The following is a 22943-nucleotide window of genomic DNA, read 5'->3' as shown; positions in this document are numbered from 1 at the left end:
GTGACGGATGACGACGGTGGGCATCGTCGGGGGCTTCACACGTGGCCTGTCCACGAGGTAATAGAAATGGCGGTGGCCGCTCTGTCGGAATGGTTCGTTCCCTTCCGGCTTTCCCCTCAGACCGGGACTTTTGAACGCTGAAACGTGGGGTCGTGAGCAGCGTTTAGCGAGTAGATGCGGTGTGCCGAACTTGGGCCGTTGATCGCTAGATTTAGATCTTGGATAAAAAGCCGTCGAACGCATTAACAAAAAAATCTCCACACAACAAAAAAAAAATCACAATTACCTTTTCTTATTCACAAACGCATACATCAACTAGCGTGACCGCACGTAACCTTTGAACTTTGACTAACGAACTTTACTTTACTACAGAAAGGAACAAAAAAGTAACACATAGTTCAATCTTAAATATTTCTCACATTTTAAAGACATTACCAATTTAAACAAACCGCGACACTATAAATTATTCACGCACTCTCGCCTCTTCATGGTCCAGATCAAAATGGACGAGTTGAAGTTCTGAAAGTCCTCAGATAAGGTTTGATTTTACATCTTTGTGGACGGAAGTACGTAAAATTATCGAAGTAATTTCACGACCTTTTCAACCAACGATTTTCATCAACTACGAATAAGAACCGATTGAAGCGCTATCTTTTTCGCTACCATTCCATCTGAATGACCTGTATCGTTCCGTCTATTTTTGGACTCCGATCTATTTATAACGATCGTAAACGTTCGGGCTTCAACTTTGAACCTTAGGCTTATTCGTGTTTCGTGGTGTAGTGTGTAAGGCGACAGGGACTTTTATTTGATATAGCATTGGTAGAAGGCGACTTGTATGCATGTTTTGTATGCGGTTTTGGAAAGGTGCATTTCATTTTGAACTGTGATATCGAATATCGCATATATTTAAGTGAACTATTGAATTTGTTATTTTGACAATGAAATAATGTATGATAAAACGAAAAAATAAATTAACACGAATAATAAATTAACATTGATCCTCAATATCAGCTTCTATATATTCGAATAGCCTAGATAGCCGTGTAGTGTCGATAGCCGATTGCAACAAGGCTAGAAATAACACTACGGATTGCCTGTTCCGGTGGTATAAGTCCATCATACAGGTGGCCCCTAATTCATGGTGTCATGCGGCTAAAAGCATACCGTGCCTAGGAATGAATGGTTAGGGGGGTCAAAAAAAAAACCTAACCGTGAACGGTGCCTGTGGAGTACCAGGGCACCCTCCACAGTATTATGCCCTTACTGTGCTACCCGGAGCAATGGCGCAGTTGACCTTGTACTTCTCCGAAAAAAATCGGCTACTCATATTTAGCCTCAAATCAGAGGCTTGATACGAGTGGGAGCATGTTAATGTAATATGAATCGAATCAAAATTATCCAGGTGAACCTTCATCATGCAAAGGGCGCATCAGCAGTGCTCAGCAGAAGGTTCACCAAGAAAAATATCAATGTGGGACTAATTCAAGAGCCCTGGGTAAATAATGGAAGGGTACTTGGTTGCCCTTCGTGCAGTTGTAGAGTTTTGTACGACGAAACTCAGTCCAAACCACGGACGGCTATTCTTGTAAATAGGGACACAAAATTTGTCCCAATTACAGAATTTATCCGTAGAGACATTGTTGCGATCAAAGTAGAGGTGCCAACTATCCGTGGGAAAACGGAGGTATGTATTGCTTCTGCTTACTTTCCTGGAGATGTTGAAGATGTGCCTCCATGCTCTGTCGTTCATTTTGTCAACTACTGTAAGAAAATTAATGCCCAATTTATAATAGGGTGCGATGCAAATGCCCATCATACAATTTGGAGCAGCACCGATATTAATAAAAGAGGAGAAGATCTTTTAAACTACATGTCGTCTAACAACATAGACATATGTAATAGAGGTGATTCTCCTACATTTGTAAACTCTATCCGACAAGAGGTTCTTGATCTCACGATCTGTAGCGACTTGTTATCGGAGAAGATTGTGAACTGGCATGTTTCTGATGAAGAATCATTGTCAGATCATAAACAAATCCGGTTCGATTTTAAAGCTGGATCAGAAATAACAGAAAGCTATAGGAACCCGAAGAAAACCAATTGGGATCTCTATCGTTTTCATTTAACGAATAAGAATTCGTATATCGGTGAACAGTTCACGACTGTTTCACAACTGGAAAATGCCTCTGATGGGATCATTGACCAAATGGTCTCATCTTATCATGCTAGCTGTCCTATTCAAAGGTCATCTAACAGGGATGTGCCTTGGTGGAATGACAAGCTGGCAGGATTGAGGAAGAAATCCAGGCGGTTGTTCAATAGAGCAAAGATCACTTTAGATTGGGTTGAATACAAAAAAGCCCTAACAGAATACAACAGAGAACTAAGGCACGCCAAACGTAAGGACTGGAGACGGGTATGTGAAACCATCAACAACGCTCCTGCAGCTGCAAGGCTGCACAAAGTCCTTTCAAAAGACCATTCAAATGGTCTAGGTTGCCTTAAAAAAGAAGACGGCAGTTATACTGTTGACTCTTCTGAAACACTGGAAGTAATGATGAGAACTCATTTCCCTGAATCGATCCCATATTCGGATGAAGAACAGGTCTCAGATGAGGCAAGACATGTATGGTCGATAAATGCCTATCATAAAGCTTGTGAAATCTTCACGCCTTCGAGGGTCGAATGGGCATTGAGTTCTTTTCAGCCTTTCAAATCTGCCGGGAAAGATGATATTTTCCCAGCCTTACTGCAACAAGGAAAAGAGACGCTTTGTCCGCTCTTAACCGAAATATTCAAAGCAAGTGTTGCGCTTTCATATATTCCAAAAGCGTGGCAAAAGGTTCGAGTTGTCTTCATTCCAAAAGCTGGAAGAAAGGATAAAACAACTCCCAAAGCCTTTAGACCTATAAGCCTTTCTTCTGTTCTTTTAAAGACAATGGAAAAAATAATTGATGACTTCATCAAGTCAACAAGTTTAATAGAAATGCCTCTTTGTAAATACCAATTTGCGTATCAATCAGGTAAATCTACCATTACGGCGCTGCAGTCGCTGGTAAATAAAATCGAGAAATCTCTTGAAGCCAAAGAAATAGCCGTGGTTGCTTTTCTCGATATTGAAGGAGCATTCGATAATGCATCCTATAGCTCTATGAGTTCAGCCATGGAAGCAAGGGGCTTGGATAAAAGTGTTATCGAATGGGTAATGACCATGCTCAAGGGTCGCACAATTTCTGCTGATCTAGGAGGTGCGCAAATATCTATAAGATCTACGAAGGGATGTCCTCAAGGAGGAGTGTTATCGCCCTTACTGTGGTCTCTTGTAGTAGACGAACTCCTTAGAAATTTAATAGATCAAGGTTTTGAGGTAATTGGATATGCCGACGATGTGGCCATCTTAGTTCGTGGAAAGTTTGATAACACGATTTCCGATCGGTTGCAAACTGCGTTAAACATTACTCTCAAATGGTGTAGGAAAGAGGGGTTAAACGTAAACCCTTCAAAAACTACTATCGTGCCTTTTACCAGAAGGAAAAAGGTAAAGCTTATACAGCCTTCTTTGAATGGAGTTCAAATTCAATTTTCGGAAGAAGTTAAACACCTTGGTGTTACTTTGGATAAGAAATTGAACTGGAACTCTCATCTGAGCAAGGTCATAAGTAAGGGTACTAATGCCCTATGGGTCTGCAATAAAGCCCTAGGAAAAACTTGGGGACTGCGACCTAATATGGTAAACTGGATTTATTCAGCAATAGTCCGACCAAAAATTAGTTATGCTTCACTGGTATGGTGGCCCAAGACAAATGAGGCAACCACTCAGAAGAAGCTGGCTAAGTTGCAGAGACTTGCTTGTATATCAATGACAGGGGCAATGAAAAGTACACCATCGGTTGCCTTGGAAGCCCTTCTTAATATACTGCCTTTGCATCAATTCATTAAACTGCAAGCTGCAAAAAATGCCTTGCAGTTTATTCGTTATAATAAAATACTAGATGGTGATTTGATTGGTCACATGAAAATCATCAAGGAATTCAATTTGAATTCAGATAACAAAACAATAGAAGATTGGATGACAACGAAGACAAACTATGATGTTCCCTTTAAAGTGGTTAAACCAAGCCGCTATACTTGGGATTCTGGTGGGCCAAGTTTACGTGCAGGTTCTATTGTGTTTTATACCGACGGGTCAAAGATGGGCGACAATACCGGAGCTGGAGTTTTCGGCCCTGGTATCAGCAAGGTAATTGCTATGGGGCGCAGTCCCACTGTGTTCCAAGCTGAAATACAAGCCATCATTGACTGTACAAATGTTTGTCTCAAAAGAAACTATAGGTTTGCAAAGATCTGTATTTTCTCAGACAGTCAAGCAGCTTTGAATGCTCTAAAGGCATTCACATGTAGATCAAAGTTAGTGTGGGAATGCATTCTTTCTTTGAAGCAATTGGCCAGTAGGAACGAAGTTACATTGTACTGGGTGCCCGGCCATTGTGGAATTGAGGGGAATGAAATCGCCGACAATCTAGCAAGACAGGGTGCAGCTTCGAGCTTTGTCGGCCCTGAACCGTTCTGTGGTATTCCTGAGTGCACTCTCAGGATGAAACTGAAAAATTGGGAAATGTCCATGGTAGAATCCAATTGGAACGCCACGGATACATCCAAGCAAGCGAAAAGATTCATAAAACCCAGTCTAGCTAAAGCCCGGGCTATACTGAATCTTAATAAAGGAAATCTTAGGGTAATAACTGGCCTGATGACCGGTCACTGCCCAAGTAGGTATCATCTTAAAAATATAGGAAAAATACAATCCTCTGAGTGTCGTTTTTGTCAAGCTGAAGACGAAACTGCTGAGCATTTACTCTGCAACTGCAGAGCATTGCTTAATCAAAGAACGTTAACATTTGGAAAAGGGTTATTAGAGCCCTTGGAAATTTGGCAAGGTAGTCCTAATAGGGTAATAGACTTTATAAAACGAGTTGTGCCCAGTTGGGACAGTGTGACACATCAACAAATGTCTATCACATCTCAATTGTGAAAGGATATTTGATGAGCACCAAATAAAATATGGGTCATACCACAATATTCCTAAATAATGGAAGCAGTGGTTAAAAGGCTCTACAGATGAGGGAAAAAAAAAATTAACATTGAAGAACATAAAAAAAACAATAACAGTTTAGTGAATAAATCTTGAAATAATATTTACAAAAAAGTGACCATTGTACATGTTCAGTCTTGTTTTGGTTTTATTTTTCAGACATGACGTCTCTAAGTTTCTTTTTTAGACACTTAGCCACTATCAGCCCTGAAGTGGTTGTATCGGTAGATAACTCTTCATTTATCTACATAAATAAAAATGGAATGGTGTTTGTATGTCACGAAATGGCTTACGAACGGGTCAATTGATTTGAATGATTCTTTCTCAGTTTTGTTCGTCAAGGTTTCCAACGTGTTTTTGTGCATAAAAAATCACAGGATATTCAACAGGAAAGTTCAAAAAACGCGCGCTAACGAAACTGTCATATTGCATGGGACGATCAATAGCGTTTTTCAACAGCCTACTTGATGGCAAGACGAAGTTTGCCGGGACCACTAGTACTAAATACAAATTAAAAACGACTTCAACAATATATGAACACAAGGTCCATTATTTTCAATCCTAAATATAAATGTTGATTGTATATTATGGTTTCGATTAATTCACTAGTCATTCGGCACATACCTCTATTAGGAGAACCTCCGATTTTGACTCCGCATCGGGCCCCGAAAACCCTAGCTATGCCTCTGAGATAAATTACTTGTTTTTTTTTGTTCACGTTTATGCGCTGTTCAATCCTCTATCGATTCACACCTTCAGAATTGTTAGAAGCTGTTTGAAACACTTTTTTCAACGCTTTGAATATCTCTTGTCAGTGTGACTATTGTCGGCAGTCTCATTTTCTTCGGCAGCTTTCCTATAAGAACTGTAGGCAAATCTGTTTGGCAGCTCCAAATCAGTCGCATTTTGAAATGTAGCTGACAGAACAAAGAATCACCTGGAAGTTTTCATTGGTGTGCTATGATAAAACAAATACTGTGTATTTGGCGTTTGAATTTTAGTTGCCAATACTAGTCAAATGGTGCCGAAGTCGAAAATTACCCTATTTTTTTTAAAATTAGCATAGCATAAATAAAAGCATTGATGACCGTACAAGTTGTAGTTGCTTCTCCGTTATTAACTGGAATAATTAAAATTACATAGGGAATCAACAGAATTAGCTTGAGAGCAGCATACCATTTTCAAAGTACAATTACGAGGACTTCAAACTTGGTAGTGTCAATAACGTCACCGGCCACGGCCTTCCGGTCATCGATGATGGGAATGAATGTTAGTGTGACGTCCATTACTACTAGAGACCGAGATCGCCTTTGCATCTCCATTGTTTTCACAGAAAGGAGTTGTTAGCGGGAGGGTTCGAAAGCTACATGATTAGGATTCACCTTGCTAAGCAGTGTTGTGAAAAACTCAATTTCTCACAACTCAGGCTTTAGATTTTTCATGCGTGTGTTGTCAATCACGCAACTCAGAAGTCAAAAAAATCATGGGTGGGTGTCTCGTATTTCCACAGTTTGCTCACACACGCAATAATTTCTTGTTAGTCTGGTAAAATTATAGTACTCCTTTCTAACGTAAACAACAACATTCAGGTTTCACGAGTTTTTTTTTTTCAGGGTGTGCATCTGAATCAATTTTTACGGTTTGAGTTGATTGAGTTGATTTTGCTTCAAAAACTCAAGCGTGAGATTTGCGAAGCAGATCTCTAGTGAGTTTGCTCTCACGGGAGAGCGTAGTGATTGATATTTGAGTGTGAGTCTATCAACACTGTTGCTAAGTGATGCGATTCATTTAAGGGGGCAGGATCCGTCATTGATTTTCGAATTTTCAAAACCAGTTTTTTCGTTCAAAGTCATGGAAATTTTCAGGAAAATGTGTTCACTGTATTGTATTCTCCAATTGAAACACAGTGAACACATTTTCATCAAATAATTTTCAATTTTGAATAGAAAAACTGCTTTTGAAGTTTCGATGATGACGATGAATACAATGACGGAGCGCTGAGCGTTAACCTCAATTTAAAAAGTAATGTATCAGTGCGTCGACATAATAAATAAATGGTGTATCTATTTTTTTTTTTTTCAAAAAATTGGAATGAGGGCTCATGTCGAAACTTTTAGTGACGAACCATCCATAGTTTGTTCTGTTGTTGTTTGTTGAAATGAACTCACCAGTTGGTAATCCATCCTTGACTGACGGCAAAATCTTGGCATCTATACGCAACAACTAGGAAGGAAAATCACTCCGATGGCTCGCAAAAATGAACCTGTAGGCCTGGGCAGTTTTACCAATTTTTAATCTATCCAATTGTCCTTCCGAAGTCTCTAGCTATTAGCCAATCAGCTGTTTTTTTTTTTGAAAGAATTTTGTTAACAGAATTATCGATCACGTCAAATCAAATTTAATTCTTAATATTCCGGCAACGCAGTCTTCATTAAGATAAAACGAGGTGCTTATTAGTGTCTTCATCAGGGGGTAAATATAGTTTTCGTTTTTTGTCCTATGTTTTGTCGAACTATAACTGTCTGGTGTTCGACAAAATATAGAACAAAAAACGAAAACTATATTAACCTGCTGAGGAAGACACAATACCCGTGTCGAAGCGTCGGGCAAATAAGCGCCTCGTTTTATCTTAATAAAGACTGCGTTGCCGGAAAATTAAGATTCAAACATACAGTCGATACTTCACAAATTAAATCAAATTTTATTTTCCGATAAACAATTATTTTAATCAGAAGATTCTTATACAAAAAATATTACTTGGTTATATTCAACGAAAATTTATCGTTCAACTTTGTCTTTTATCAAGCGTTAAGTTATCGAAAGTTAATTTTTAGATTTATAACTCTTCATCTTCTTCTTTTTAGGCATTACAATCCAATTGAATTTGAGCCTACTTCTCAGCGTTCCAATAGAATTTTTACAGTTATTAATTAAGAGCTTTTTTTGCAAAGTTGCCATTTTTTGCATTTGTATGTCGTGATGCAGATACGATGGTACTCTATGCCCACGAAAATAAGGAAATTATTTAAAGATCTTGGTTCCATCCGGGAATCGAACTTCATCATGACTTTGCATCGAACCTGCGAACGGTACCACGTTCCCAAGAAAGCTCCAGCAACTAAATTATGCATCCTGTTTCTCCACGCATCAATAAGGTCACCACTTATTAAGTTATTGAAAGTTAATGTGATGTACCCAAAACGCTTCGTTTCTGCCAAACAAAACCAACAACAATATATAATAAAGATAAATCGCGTGAAAACGTAATCAGGCTGCAGCAGTAATGTATCGAAAAGACGTTGTTGGAGTCAGTTCACTCAATTATTCCTTCCCTCTCACCACCGCCCATAAACACCATGACGAACCAATCGCGTGGTGATGTCGCTAAACTCTGCGCTGGACTTCAGCGAAGAAGAGAAAGTGTCGCGCGCCGTTCAGTTGTTGTAATATTGACAGAAAATAATAATTTCGGGGGAGAACACACACGTACATTAAACACACGGGGCGGCGTTGGTTGATTGAATGTCTTGATGACGCCACTTAAAGTGGTTTCAGTTTTCTCACTATAGCAGCAGCCAGCGGTGGAGGAGAAATTTTGATTGACAGTAATTTCGGTTCAAGTCCAAGGAGGAAGAGACGAGAGGCCTGGAACCTGCATTACCTTGTACGGTGGATGAAAGCGATATTTCGGCGTGAGTGATGAATGAGCGTGGTTGCAAAAAAGTCGTGACCTTGTGGGACGCAATCTTCTGTGACAGTATATTTTTTTTTTTTGAGTTATTGTGGTTGCTTAAGAAGGATGATGCTGGGTGGTCGGGGGATGAAAAAAGACGTTAGGGATTTCCATCGGTGGGACTGGATAATCCTGATAATCAGATTATCAAGTTTGTGATGGAGCATTACTCACGGCTGCAGTGTACTAAGAGCGGAGTTTATGATAAATATTGTTAGATGGTTTGACATTCATTTCATTACTGCTTGTGTTTGGTTTTCCATTACGTTGAGGATTATATTTTACCTCTGTTATCAATTCTATTACGACAGGTTTTTAAACTTCAAGTCAACAACATTTATAACAAATCCATACTTATAAAGTGTTCGAGCTCGAATTTGGAAGATCCAGAACCATTTCGTAGTGGAACATTCCTGGACTTATGAACTTGGAAAAGAAAGTTATAAAATCATAATTGTGGAACTGCCTATTGTACAATAATTAACAATTTCTTGTCTAACAATATGTCAATGTTTGATATTCTATGTAACTCATTAGTACTATACCAGGAAGAGGGCTTAAGAATCATTTTCAAAATTTTATATTGAATTGTCTGGCGAGCTTTCTTCCTAGTATTACAACAGCTTGTCCTTATTGGTACAGCATATATACAACATGGATGGCCTGGAACTTTGTTTGAAGATCAAAAGCTTGTTCTTTAGAATTAGTTTCGGTTTTCTGTTAATTAGTAGATGCATACTTCTATACATTCGTTACATTTGGCTTGAATGCTCTCAATGTATTTTTTGAAAGTTAAATTTGTATCTAGCATGAGTCCCAGATACTTAACTTCATCTAACCAATTTATTGGAATCACTCTCATCGTGACAACATGTCTACTTGAAGGTTTCGAATAAAGGGCTATTATTAGTTGAGTTTTGGAAGCATTAGGAGAAATCTTCCATTTTTGCAAGTTGAGGCAAAAATATCCAAACTCTTTTGCAATCAACTACAGATGACACAGTAGCTTTGTCTTTTGGCGGAGTTGAAATTCATGTGAGTTTTAACACATTTGACTAGTTGTTGTTTGTAAGTTTTATTGTTTGGTGATGTTTTTTTTTCTAAAGTAAGATTTACTTGATTTTATTATTCTTGTGTTTCTGATATTACAATGTCTACTGAACTTATATTTTCATTTCCATTTTGAATCATATTGAATGGATTCGAATACTACTAAATAAAGAAGAAGAGCATGGGAAATTGAATGCAATTTCACACGTTTTACGCGACGCACTGGAAAGTCGCAGAAATATATATTTTCATCAGCCCATATTGACGTTAAGTAATCCCAAAGTGGATCATTGCTTCAGTGGCATTTTAAATGTATGTCATTCAAAATAATAATCATGAACCGGAATCAAACAATTTGTGAATGAAAACAGTTTGTGCATAATTTCCATAATTAACAGGAGGTAATTTGTTTCCATTAGACGACGTGCGGAGGACATTGACAGCGTTTCATTCGTCACAGAACTGTTAATCATCGCGGACAGTTTTCAGATTTCATCCTGTAATGATTAATTAGTGCTCCGGTGATTCCGTAAATCCATCAGGTGCACCGTTTCCCGAACCAGATTAAACATGTGATAGTATTGCGCCACATTCAATCATGCGATAAACCACCGGAAGAAGAGATAGCGAAAAAAAGAGCGAGCGAAAAATACAATGCTGGTGAAAAATATGCCAAAATTAAATGTGAATCATCGCGAATTAATTGCATTACCGAGGGCGGCGACATCGGCGCTGGTGCTGAAGACGGCTAGCGCAGTGCTGTCGATGATGGTGCTGCTCCGGAATGGCTGTCAAGCGGCCCCTTCTCTCGCTGCAAAATCTTGGCCGGTGATGAAAAATTATGACATCTGGGGCACGACGCCAGCGGAACAGCTCTCGCGGGAGGCAGATTTATCATTATCGTCCTCGTTTTCACCCGGTTCGTCGCAATTGAACTTACGCAATGGGACCTCCTTTCGGCGCAGTCGAGTTTTCGGAATGGAAGGATTGATGGAAAACGACATTTTTGATCTGGATCGGAGCAATGACTTTAACGGTGGACGCAACAGGACTAGACGGCGGAATTCTAAGGGTGAGTAGAGATTAGTTTTTAAAAACAGTTCGCGAGAGCTGCAACTCCATGTTGTATCGACATTGTCCAATCGAGCTGAAGTTTTAGAGTTCAGAGTTCTTATATCTAAAAGAAGGAAACTATTTGGCAAAATTTCGCATTTTAAATTTGGGGAAAGAGGGGTTACATAACGAAATTTGAATAAGACCTCCCTGTTTTCCTATTGTTTTAAAAACTATTTAGGGTAAATGTTCCAATAGTGGAGGCCCAGCCAACACATGATCGTATATGGGAGGATATAAGAGTACAAAGGTGGAGGCGGTATACGTGCACTTTGCATGCAGCCTTATGGTACATGCATGTATATCGCCTCCACATTTGTACTCTTATGCGCCATCGTATACGAGTTTGTGTTTACTGGGGATACTAAGCACGATTCAACTCCATTTGAACGCTCAAAATCCAAGAAGCGCAATCAGTGTTCATATTATAATTGTAACGGAAAGTAACAACCATCTACTTAATGAGAAAAAAGATTTCGTCGCAGTAACCAGCGGCATGTCAGTGAAAAATAATACCTCAATATTGGAACACTCTTCCTTTAGTAGCGGTACACGGATAAAAATCTGATCCCCACACCATGATTTACAAATCATGAAATTCATAAATTGGTTAGGTCATAATATCAGGATCACAAATCATGGTTCCTGGCACATAACATAAGTGGAACTCGAGCTCAAAAAGTGGCACCCACTTTAAAATTTGCATGCTGGTATAAGGACATCGAAAAGTCAAAAGAGTTATACCACCAATACATCAATCGGCATTGGGCCAGACCGCGAAATCAGATAAAAAAAATATTTTGAATATGATGATGATTTTTTAGAACAAAAATGGCTTAGAAAAAATGTTACATATGATGAGGACTACATTTTGACATTAAGTGACATTAAGGTGGTCCAACAAAATACGGAAATATTTTTGCCAACTTTTATGCTCTGCTATTTAACGCTATGAAGTGTTCTATCAAGTTGACCTTTGTTTAATTTTGAACAACTTTTCCGAAGACGCCAATCTTGTAAGTCTACTGTAGCCGTTGCTATGGCGTTTCCAATGACGCAGGGTAGGGTGGTCAATGAAAATTGATATTTTGCCCATAACTTTTTTTATTTCCAATTCTTTCAAAATTACGCATTCTACAAAGATTTAGAACTACAGTGAAACCTCCATGAGTCGATATTGAAGGGACCATCGACTCATGGAAATATCGAGTCATGGAACAGCAATTCTTTGGAAAGCGGCTTCTAGGGACCATCACAGTAACCATGAAATTATGTTTTTAGTATGGTTCCATGAGTCGATATCGAGTCATGGAACATCGACTCATGGAGGTATCACTGTAGTTGAAACGCGTATTTTAGGGAAAGAGTTAAGTTATTCTATTTATTCGTTTATGAGATATACCATTTTAATTCGAAAATCATATTTTTCAAACGTCAGTATCTCAAAAAGGTTCCCCGGGGATGCAATTTGCACAGGATCTGAAAGGTATAACTTGGAGGTTCAAATGGTATATTGTATCGCTGGAGAATATTTGAGGATTTACCGTATAATTTTAAAATATTTGTATGGCGAACGAATTATTTCTCCAAATTGGAAACTATTTTCGAAAAAATATATGGTACCGATTGTGTGTGATGGTGATCACGCCTACCAAATATTTTTTGACTAATGATCATTTACGAGAAATTTGAAGTTAAATGCCTTTCCCATACAAAATAAAACGAGAAAACTTCTGCTGATCAACTGTGGACAAGAGCGAAGCAGGTAATCCATTGCAAAGTAATTTTTCTACAAAACCAAAAAGTATTACCAATTTCATAGTCCATTTTTTTTTAAATAAAATTTAATCACTTTCAACCATACACAGCCTGCTCATTGGAAATATACAACGAATCAAAACATTTTCGTTGATGATTTAAAACATTAAACAATCAGTATCATATTCCAAACACGCGGATTTTGTATGGCGTGTTGGTTGAAATATTCACCGAACTCCATAAGTAAATAGCTAAAGGTATGTTTTGACGTTTCGAACGGGCCAGATTACTGAGCTGTCGGTAGTCTAACTCATTGATTACCGAATAGTCAGTGAAATATTTCACAGACTTCGGTGATATCGTAGATTTACAAAATGTTCGGTAATTTTTAATCACAGCTTACCGAAATTCAGTAATTTTGTTCGTGACGCACTGTCAAAAGCTGGTCAACTACCGAAACATCAGTATTTTTGTGAATTACTGATCGGTTTCGGTGATCTCGTTTACCGAACTCATAAAGTCTGTTTAAGTGTGTACGAATGCGAAAATGGAAACTTTGGCAAAGAAAGCTCTCAGTTAATAACTGTGGAAGTGCTCATAAGAACACTAAGCTGAGAAGCCGGCTCTGTCCCAATGGGGACGTTAATGCCAAGAAGAAGAAGAAGATATTAATATTTTTATCACCAACTCAGGCTGATTTTCGCCTATAAGTTGCATTTCAAGTCAGCGTAAACTGCAAGTGTTCGAAATATGAATCTAAACATTTTATAAATAAGTATAATATGCTAAAAAATATTCAGTTGAACAGTTTTCACCCAAATTATGTTTAGAACTTTGCCGTAATGTTCAATATTTCAACTAAAATCATGAGTTTGTAAAAAACAATTTGTTTTCATATCAAAATTATACTGTAAATCCTCCAATATCCTCCGGAGATACCATATACTATTTGAACCTCTAAGTTATACCTTTCAAATCCTGTGCATCCCCGTTTTTCCCCCTTTTGAAGCTATTGAAGTTCGAAAAATATTATTTATTGGAATAAAAATGGTAATATCTCTTAAACGAATGAATAGAATAACTTAAATCTTTCCCTAAAATACGCGTTTCAATTAGTTCTAGATCTTTGTAGAAGGCGTAATTTTGGTAGAATTTGAAATAAAAAAGTAATGCGCAAAATATCAAATTTTCATGGACCGTCCTACCCTGCATCATTGGAAACGCCATAGCAACGGCTACAGTAGATTTACAAGATTGGCGTCTTCGGCAAAGTTGTTCAAAATTAAACAAAGATCAACTTGATAGAACACTTAAAAGCGTTTAATTGAAAAGCATAAAAATTGGCAAAAATGTTTCCGTATTTTGTTAGTCCACCCTAATGTCACTTAATGTCAAAATGTAGTCCTCATCATATGTAACATTTTTTCCTCAGCCATTTTTGTTCTAAAAAATCATCTTCATTATCAAAATATTTTTTTTTTCATCTAATTTTGCGGTCTGGCCCAATGTGGCATTGTATTGAAATGATCCAAAGATAACATATATCCAGAGTGGCAACAAAGGGAATGAAAATAACTATTTATGGTACAAGTTTAGAATTAGATTTACACCACTGGTATCCGAGATAATTTAGTCAATGTTTTAGATATCTGTGTTGTTTCTAGCATATTGTATTTTTTAGGTGAATGAATGGAAGGATTTTGGAAAGCAAAAGCTTTTTCACGTTATGAAGCTGGAAGTTTTTTGATAGGAAATAATATTTCCGGATCGATCACATTCTGTTGTTATGAAACATGAATATTATATAGTATGACAGAAAAAAAATTACATTTTATGAAAAAATAAACATGTTTTATCTTTAGACATTGCTTCCCAACGTTGTCGACCGTCCCTCGATCTTAATGTCTGTAATCTTCGCAGCAACTGGTCTACTGCTCCAATCATATGTTTTTTGTTTACTATTGGTAATGACAGTTCGATGTCTTCTATACTAGATATACCACTTGCCAGCAGCTGGAAGTGGGTACAACTTTTCAACTCGCTTTCACTTCTGAGTTCCACATATGTTATGTGTTCCTGGAGTCATAATCATGATTCATCATAAGCGTATCAGAAGGCCGGCTCCAGAGGTACGTTCCCCGCCATTTGGGATGCGCGACTTAGCATTTTTGGCATTTGAATCATGATTCCGAGCAATCAGCCACAAAAACCTAACGCGTGTATTGCGTTACGGCAATCTGACTCATGATATCATGAGTCCAAATCATGGTGTATTTTCATAATCTTGTTTTTGGATTCTGATTTCTACCCGTGCAGGTGTATTTTTAATTTGTGTTCCTATAGCTGCGGTACCCTTTGTTTTCTTATGGGATCCTCCATTACAGGAACACTTTACAGCAATTATTCAAAAAAGTAAAACAAGGATTCTCCGACATTACCTGGAAAACCATTACCCGGAATGCAATTTACCGGAAGAACATTCACTGGAAAACTACTTACCGGAATGAACCATTTATCAGAAAACCATTACCCGGAAGGACCATTTATTGGAAAATTATTTCTCCTTCTTCTTCTTTCTGGCATTACGTCCCAACTGGGACAAAGACTGCTTCTCAGATTAGTGTTCTTATGAGCACTTCCACAGTTATTAACTGAGAGCTTTCTTTGCCGATTGACCATTTTTGCATGTGTATATCGTGTGGCAGGTACGAAGATACTTGTATGCCCTGGGAATCGAGAAAGTTTCCTTTACGAAAAGATCCTCGACCAGTGGGATTCGAACCCATGACCCTCAGCATGGTCATGCTGAATAGCTGCGCGTTTACCGCTACGGCTATCTGGGCCCCTAAAATTATTTCTCCACAATGTTGTTTTTTTTTCATTACCGTCCTTTTAACCGATTTACGGTCATTCAGGCCAGTATGTTGACTTAAAAATATTTGAAATCACCACCAAAAATAATTGACAGGAGAGGTTCTTCCTTCAAAATACATAAGTACCTATCGAAGAGGAGTCTGAGATATTATCATATTTGACCATGTCAGTATGCACCATCTTCAAATATATGCGTTTCATAGATAATTCTCCCTTTTTTATAAATAAGCTGTTCTTTCAACTTGTCTCTGCAGCTTCCCTCGGATGAACTTGCTGAATATGGACTATGGCTACAACTATACTTTTCGACGAATTTTAATTCACCGAATATCATTTCCGCAAACGCCAATCACCCGAATGTAGATCCCCCGAAAATACTTTCCCTAGAATTACTAATATTGGGTCATCTGATTTTCACCCTTCTTTATTTGGTTGGCGATTCTTTCGAGTTCCACCGATCTCGGCATTTTTGGCAATATGTGTTTAGTCGAAAATTACCATATAGGGTGCAGATCTACTTAGGCACTTCCATGATTCTCTTTAGCATGGGGGTTTCTTCTCGGCCAATTTGACTCAAAATTTGCAAAAAGCAGCACTTCAATATGTGGCATATTGTGACCAAATTAGAGCTCAATGGATTTCAAAAAACCCACTGCCAAAGTGAATCAAAAACGCCAAGAATAGAATCTGACTCCCTATCTTCGTCTTATGATTGCTTATTGTTCTTTCTAGTTTATCAGCCTGGATTTGAATTCGGGGTACAGAACTTGTCGAGACATTCGTAAAACGCGTCCTTCGCGTCATCGGGTTTGTCGTTTGTCGGTGCATAGACGTTGATCAGGCTGTAGTTGAAGAACTTGCCCCAACTCCTCAATACGCAGATCCACTCGTTTATCGGCTTCCACCTAATAACGCGCTTCATCTGCTTCCCGATCACTATGAAGCTGACTCCGTGTTCAGCTTTATCGCCACCGCCGCACACTGTAGCCGTCGCTGAAAAAACGTGATCGAAATTGTTTAGACCTTGAAAACATGATTTTAGTACTATAGTGTCTTCGGGAAAGTTTTTCCATAAAATAATCGCTATTTTATGAAAGTGTCAATTTGGTGATTAATCCACCTAAAAGGGAGAACGAAATGTTATTTTTCGTATTTATGAATTTAAAAATAAACTTTATTCGGGAAAGTTGTAGGTAATATTAGAAGAAAAAACTTCGCTGAAGACACCGTATGCATATTTTTTTGATTTTCATGTACATTTGTGGAGTTTTTCATGGAACGCCCCTAAAAATCACTTTTTTCATCATAACTTGGTTGGATGATTTTGTACAATTTTCAATTGTTCTAGTGTTTTTTGTTACTTGCAAAAACGCATAACTTTCTCCAAAAGAGCATATTTTTATCTCTCATACTTTTCGAGTTATCGAAGGTTTTATATAAAATTTCGCACCTTTTTGACACTAAAAATCATTAAGTCGCGCACATTTCCGCAGTCTGAAACATGTTCATCCAATGGTTTGAAACTAATACTATGAAATGCAGAGAAAGCCGCTTTTAGCCTGCTTTAGCCTGACGGTCAAAAGAAAGTCTGAAAAAATGTTTACTTACATGCAGATATAATTTACACTTATTCACGACACCCTATATTGGCTTAACTTGAATATCTGGCATCACTGTATCGAATTTTATGCAATAAAGTCAACAATATAATCAATCAACAAAAGGTCGGAATAATCTGTTCAGACAAGTTTATCACAGACAAACAGACAACATATCCAACACACTTTTTGTCGTTCGCCTTTCCAACGTTAGCTGTTTATTTTTTGCAGAAAAACACTTATTGCTATTTTTTCTGCAGGAAGTCTCAGTCCTTTCTTGAGAATTTTTCGGAGCTCGCAACAAAAACTAAAATGTATAATATAACTATAAAACATTTATTTTTTCCTTTAAAATTCATATGCAATCCATAAATCAGTAAATATTAATGTTTAAGATTATTCTCATTTTTTTAGCTTCGCTATCACTGGTTTGTTCGTTATCTTTTTTAACCAATAGATTTTCCCATCCTGATTAGGAAACACTTTTTTCTCGGGAATGCTCTAATAGATATAATCACAGGATTTGATGTCGCCAACAAATAGTGTAATAATTCTTAGTCAGTATCAATTCTGGAGATCCTCCCTACAATTCTTAATATCCTTGTTACATCCTCTTGAGCCTCTTCGGTAAACTGTCCCATAGAGACCAAGAAAGAAATTACCTCACTTCCTCGTATAAGGATTCAGTGTACAAAGCGTTGAGCAAATTTCTCCATAGCATCGATGTTACTGAATCGATTCACATTTGAACTGTCGAATCTATTTATTGGTTGAAAGACAAAAGGCCGAAAGGACAGAAGGTCGAAAGACAAAAGGTCGAAGAACAAAAAAGAAGGGACAAAATGTCGAAAATCTTTTTTCAAAGAAGGAAAAATTTCCCACCAAGCAAATCATTTTCGACCTTTTGTCCTTTCGACTTTTTGTCTTTCGACCTTTTGCCCTTTCGACGTTTTGTCTTTCGACCTTTTGTCCATAATCCCTACCGATACTGATCGATGTAGTATCGTTGAATCGGTATTCAGCAAAAGTAGTCGGAGCCGGAATCCCTAATTGACCATCTATTTCATATATGGAACTATCGTTAGAAAAGTGAACGATGAAAAGAGTGTATGATATTTAGTCTGTTTGTTTGTCTGAACAGATTATTCCGATCTGTTGTTGATTGATGTCATTGTTGATTTGATTGCATAAAATTGCCAGATGTCAGATATTCAAGTTAAACCAATATAGGGGGTAGTGAATAAGTGTAAATTATATCTGCATGTAAGTAAACATTTTTTCAGACTTTCTTTTGACCGTCAGGCTAAAGCAGGCTAAAAGCGGCTTTCTATGCATTTCATAGTATTAGTTTCAAACCATTGGATGAACATGTTTCAGACTGCGGAAATGTGCGCGACTTAATGATTTTTAGTGTCAAAAAGGTGCTAATTTTATATAAAACCTTCAATAACTCGAAAAATATGAGAGATAAAAATATACTCTTTTGGAGAAAGTTATGCGTTTTTGCAAGTAACAAATAACACTTGAACAATTGAAAATTGTACAAAATCATCCAACCAAGTTATGATAAAAAAAGTGATTTTTAGGGGCGTTCCACAAAAAACTCCACAAATGTACATGAAAATCAAAAAATATGCATACGGTGTCTTCAGCGAAGTTGTTTCTTCTAATATTACCTACAACTTTCCCGAATAAAGTTTATTTTTAAATTCATAAATACGAAAAATAACATTTCGTTCTCCCTTTTAGGTGGATTAATCATCAAATTGACACTTTCCTAAAATAGCGATTATTTTATGGAAAAACTTTCCCGAAGACACTATAGTACTAAAATTATGTTTTCAATTTCAAAACAATTTCGATCACGTTTTTTCAGCGACGGCTACAGTGTGCGCCGTGGCAGATGTTGTATTTGAATGCGGTGTTAGCGACGGGGTCTACTGCTCTGAATTCACGTTCTCCAGATCTTAGCCAACGCACTTCCTGAATAGCAGCCACACACACGCCAACTTTTCGCAATTCACGAGCCAAAAGGCTCACTCGTCCAGGTTCATTTACGGTCCTGACGTTTCATAATTCCTAGTGGAATGCATGTATTATCATCCAAATATTTTTAAAACCTGTACTGGTTGAATGTTTAACGAATTATACAAACGAAATTTTGACGAATTGTTATCGTAAAAACAAAAACAATTTTTGGAGATCAAAAAGTGGTGTTTTTGATTCCGGGGTGAAGTTGATCAATTACTGCGATAGGTTTCCTAAAGTAAAGAAGTATGCTATTCACTAAATTTGGGGTCTCTGAATCTGAATCAAGACTTAAAAATCTTACAACTTATTGATAAATCGGGTAATTTTTAATTGAAAGTTGTGAATTACAGATCACACCACATTAAACGCCTGAAGGTAGGCAATTTTCTTTGAAGTTAGAAACCCTCTTGCAAAAAGATCATTTTTTATCTAAAATAAGAATTTGTATCCTCAATACAAATTCGAAACTGGGTACATAAAACATATCTGGAATGTATGAAACAGTTTATTAAAACTGTAGCTTTGTATAGCCGTGGGAAAAGGCGATTGTTTGGAGAAGAACCCTTCAACAGTTCATGAAACATTTCCTAAAAAATCTGTTTTTCCATGAAATAATTACCTTGAATGCCAAACCGAATTTATGAAAATCAAGAGTAGCTCAGAAATTGTGATAATTGAAATTGTGGCATAGCTTTTATAACAGTCTATACATGTGGGTACGGGAATGATCAACTTCTCCCCGCTGATCAACTACACCCCGAATAACGGTACCGAGTTTCCAATCATAGTCCTTATTTCGTGGCCAGGTCGGTTGCCGAAAATAACGTTCGTTTCTTCTTCTTTCTCCATTTTTCGTGGTTGATAATGAATTCGGTTCGCTATCTTACCGGGGTCACGCTACCTACATCACGTTGACGGGACTGTCATCTTAGGTGTAGCTGTTATAATACAGCATTTCATACTCAGCCGCTGTATGACAGAACAGACGCTCAGAACGAACCTCCTCACTCTAGCTGATGTCAGAAGGACAACAGTGTACTACCAGATAAGTACGCAACCCTTAGCTGGTGGTCTTTGTCATCATTTGACCCGTGGAAGCGTGAGGTAGGAACTTGTGAGGACCAGAGCTGTGTTGGTCGTTCCTTCATGATTGTCGACTCACCATTTAGCAGCCCGATAACGACCATTAAAGACGCTCTTATGTGCGACAACATAAAATGATTGCCGGTAGTCAAATTCACTCCATTCAACTGTGGTCGTCAAGTCAGTCTGCAAATGCAGAATGTAGCTCTGTATGATGGCATTACAATTGTATGAGATACAATTACGGTTACATTACACTCTAACTGATCTAATGCAAATTAATTGATTGTATCTGAACTTGCGTAAACATACCGCCCCTCTTAAAAAGACGTACGACGTAAATGTAACCAGTTGTCTCTCGGAGGATTATTAAAGAGGGTAATACCTATGCGGGCTTAAACATTGATGTTCTAGCAAAATTTGAGTGCAACGATTGTTCATTATTATCCAGGAACTACTTGGAGTTCTTGTCACCAGATTTACAGGCATAACGAGTGACGTTCCAGAGCCTTGCGAACTAGGATCATACTCACACGGATAAAAATCTGATTCCCCAATCATGATTCACAAGCCATGAAATTCATAAATTGGCATCGATATCAGGGAGACAAATCATGGTGCCTGAGGTCATAATCATGATTCTTCATAAGCGTAACACTCAGAGTGACAACATTAAGCGGTGTGCTTTGCTTCTAGTCATTCGTATCGATAACCCAACATTAAACACGAAAAGTTGGTAGTGTGGTAAAGTACGGGACTCCCAAATAGAAGGCTTTTGGTTTCGAATCTCGCTCTGACAAATTCTTTTTTTTTTGTTTTCATTTTATCGGGTTGATTGACAGACATTTTCGAGCGTTCGATGCATGATTTCCGTGAATCAGCTACAAAACATAACGATTGTTTTGCGTTGCGGCTTTCTGGTGTATTTTCATGATGGAGATGAAAACACTCTGGAATCATGATATCAGAGTGCATACTAATGATTTTGGAATCTGATTTCTACCCGTACATGTAGGCTTATATATTTAGGTCCGATTAAGTACTGAGTTTAAGATGAACAAAATTGATATATTTGAGCAATTCTCGCTGAAACCAGGCCGCCATCGGGACCCATTGTTAGAATTATAATTTTATGTCACTGATCGCTAGTTTTCGATAAAACTTAAGGGTGGTCCTTTCGGTTTTCTCAAATTGGTGGACTCCTCGTACGCCAGCTAACTGAACAGTTTGCGAAAAAGCCCATTTTTTGATAAATCTTGGGTATTTCTTCACGTAGTATGTCACATATTTCGCTTGGAACACATAGCAAACTTAGTGACATCGTATAGAGAAAGGATATAGCTTTCATTTAAACTTGATAAAAATTTGACGGCCATTTTGAATTTGGCCGCCATCTTGAATTTTGTTAGAAAAATCGTTTTTTCACCGTTAGCGAACCGCTAGTTTTGAATTCTGAGACCTCCATCAGAAAGCTGAGGAAAAAATGCGTAAGATAGGCTACAAAAACTAGGTGAGCAAAGGTATTTACTCTAAGATATAAACGATTTTCTAAATCATGGTCCACTATTTTGACGTATATGCCGAGTCCAATCAATGCAAACATCATTTTTTGTACAACAAAGAAACAAGTTTTCAATCGTTGGTGTATTGTTTGAGACAGATGAAGAATAAGAGTATTATTTTGAGTGAAAAAATCTGGCGGACATGTTGGATTTTGATGCCATTTTTGTTTTAAGTAGTAGAATGAGTTTTCACCTTGCTAGCACTCCTCATGTTGAATTTTAATGCTACCGTTTCACTTACCCTTCTTCTTGTTCTTCTTTTTCCTGGCATTACGTCCCTACTAGAACAGAGCTAGCCCCTCAGCTTAACTAGCTTAATGAACAAATTATCAAATAGGATTTTTTAACGCTTATTTGATACCTGAATATTTTTTCTGCGTATCTTCGAGTTGAAAAATAGCATTAATTCTTTCATTTATTTGGTCTAAAACCATTGATAGAAATGAACAAACAGTTGAACAGCTGTGATAAGATAAGAAATATTGAATCTGGTTGTTTTTTTTTTTTTTTCAACGGAGGGCTCATAATTCAACATGATGAGCGCTGAGATGGTACAATATCATTCAACTGCTAAAAACCAAGATGGCGTCGTAATCCAAGATGGCCGCCAGATTTTCCAAGCTTGAAATGATACACCTGTGTTTCGGCATTACGTCCACATTAGAACTAAACCTGCTTCTCATCTTTCAATTTCGCTATTTTTCACATGCATATTTGGCGGTACTAAAAACGACACTTTATGGCTCAGAAAATCAAGGATGATTTTTGCTTCAAAATTTAAGATTACCATTCTAAATTAACGCACTTTTGTCAATGTTTTATGTTAAAACTACAGATATTACCACAAAACTTACTAATGTCCCGACGCGCAATCTATAAACTTCATTCAATGAATAACAATGCATATGGTAAAAAAATGTTTGATACCATCAATGTTTTTAGACGGTTTCATTTATGGAATTTATTTATTCATTATTACTGAATTCAAAGATATGTCGATGAATTATTGTGTTGTTAAAAATTAGCATTATAAAAGAAAATTCCTG

The 22943-nt window shown here is 37.5% G+C and overlaps 1 protein-coding gene across 3 annotated transcripts in view; it reads left to right on the top strand.

Moving 5' to 3' along the window:
- The window catches only part of LOC5568794, a 46312-nt gene that overhangs the window by 5541 nt on the left and 17828 nt on the right, over positions 1-22943 (top strand). The window contains exon 2 of one of the 3 annotated variants that reach the window (XM_021847474.1): positions 10421-10950. In XM_021847474.1, coding sequence (XP_021703166.1) covers positions 10533-10950 — 418 coding nt within the window. In that variant the 5' untranslated portion in view covers positions 10421-10532. Of the gene's footprint in view, positions 1-10276; positions 10951-22943 lie in introns of all 3 variants that reach the window. The other 2 variants (XM_001658110.2, XM_021847473.1) reach the window with 2 other exon arrangements.

Source organism: Aedes aegypti, chromosome 2, assembly GCF_002204515.2.
Source record: "Aedes aegypti strain LVP_AGWG chromosome 2, AaegL5.0 Primary Assembly, whole genome shotgun sequence".
NCBI lineage: Eukaryota > Metazoa > Arthropoda > Insecta > Diptera > Culicidae > Aedes > Aedes aegypti.
Note: the sequence above shows the minus strand (reverse complement) of the source record. Positions and strands in the feature narration are given on the sequence as shown.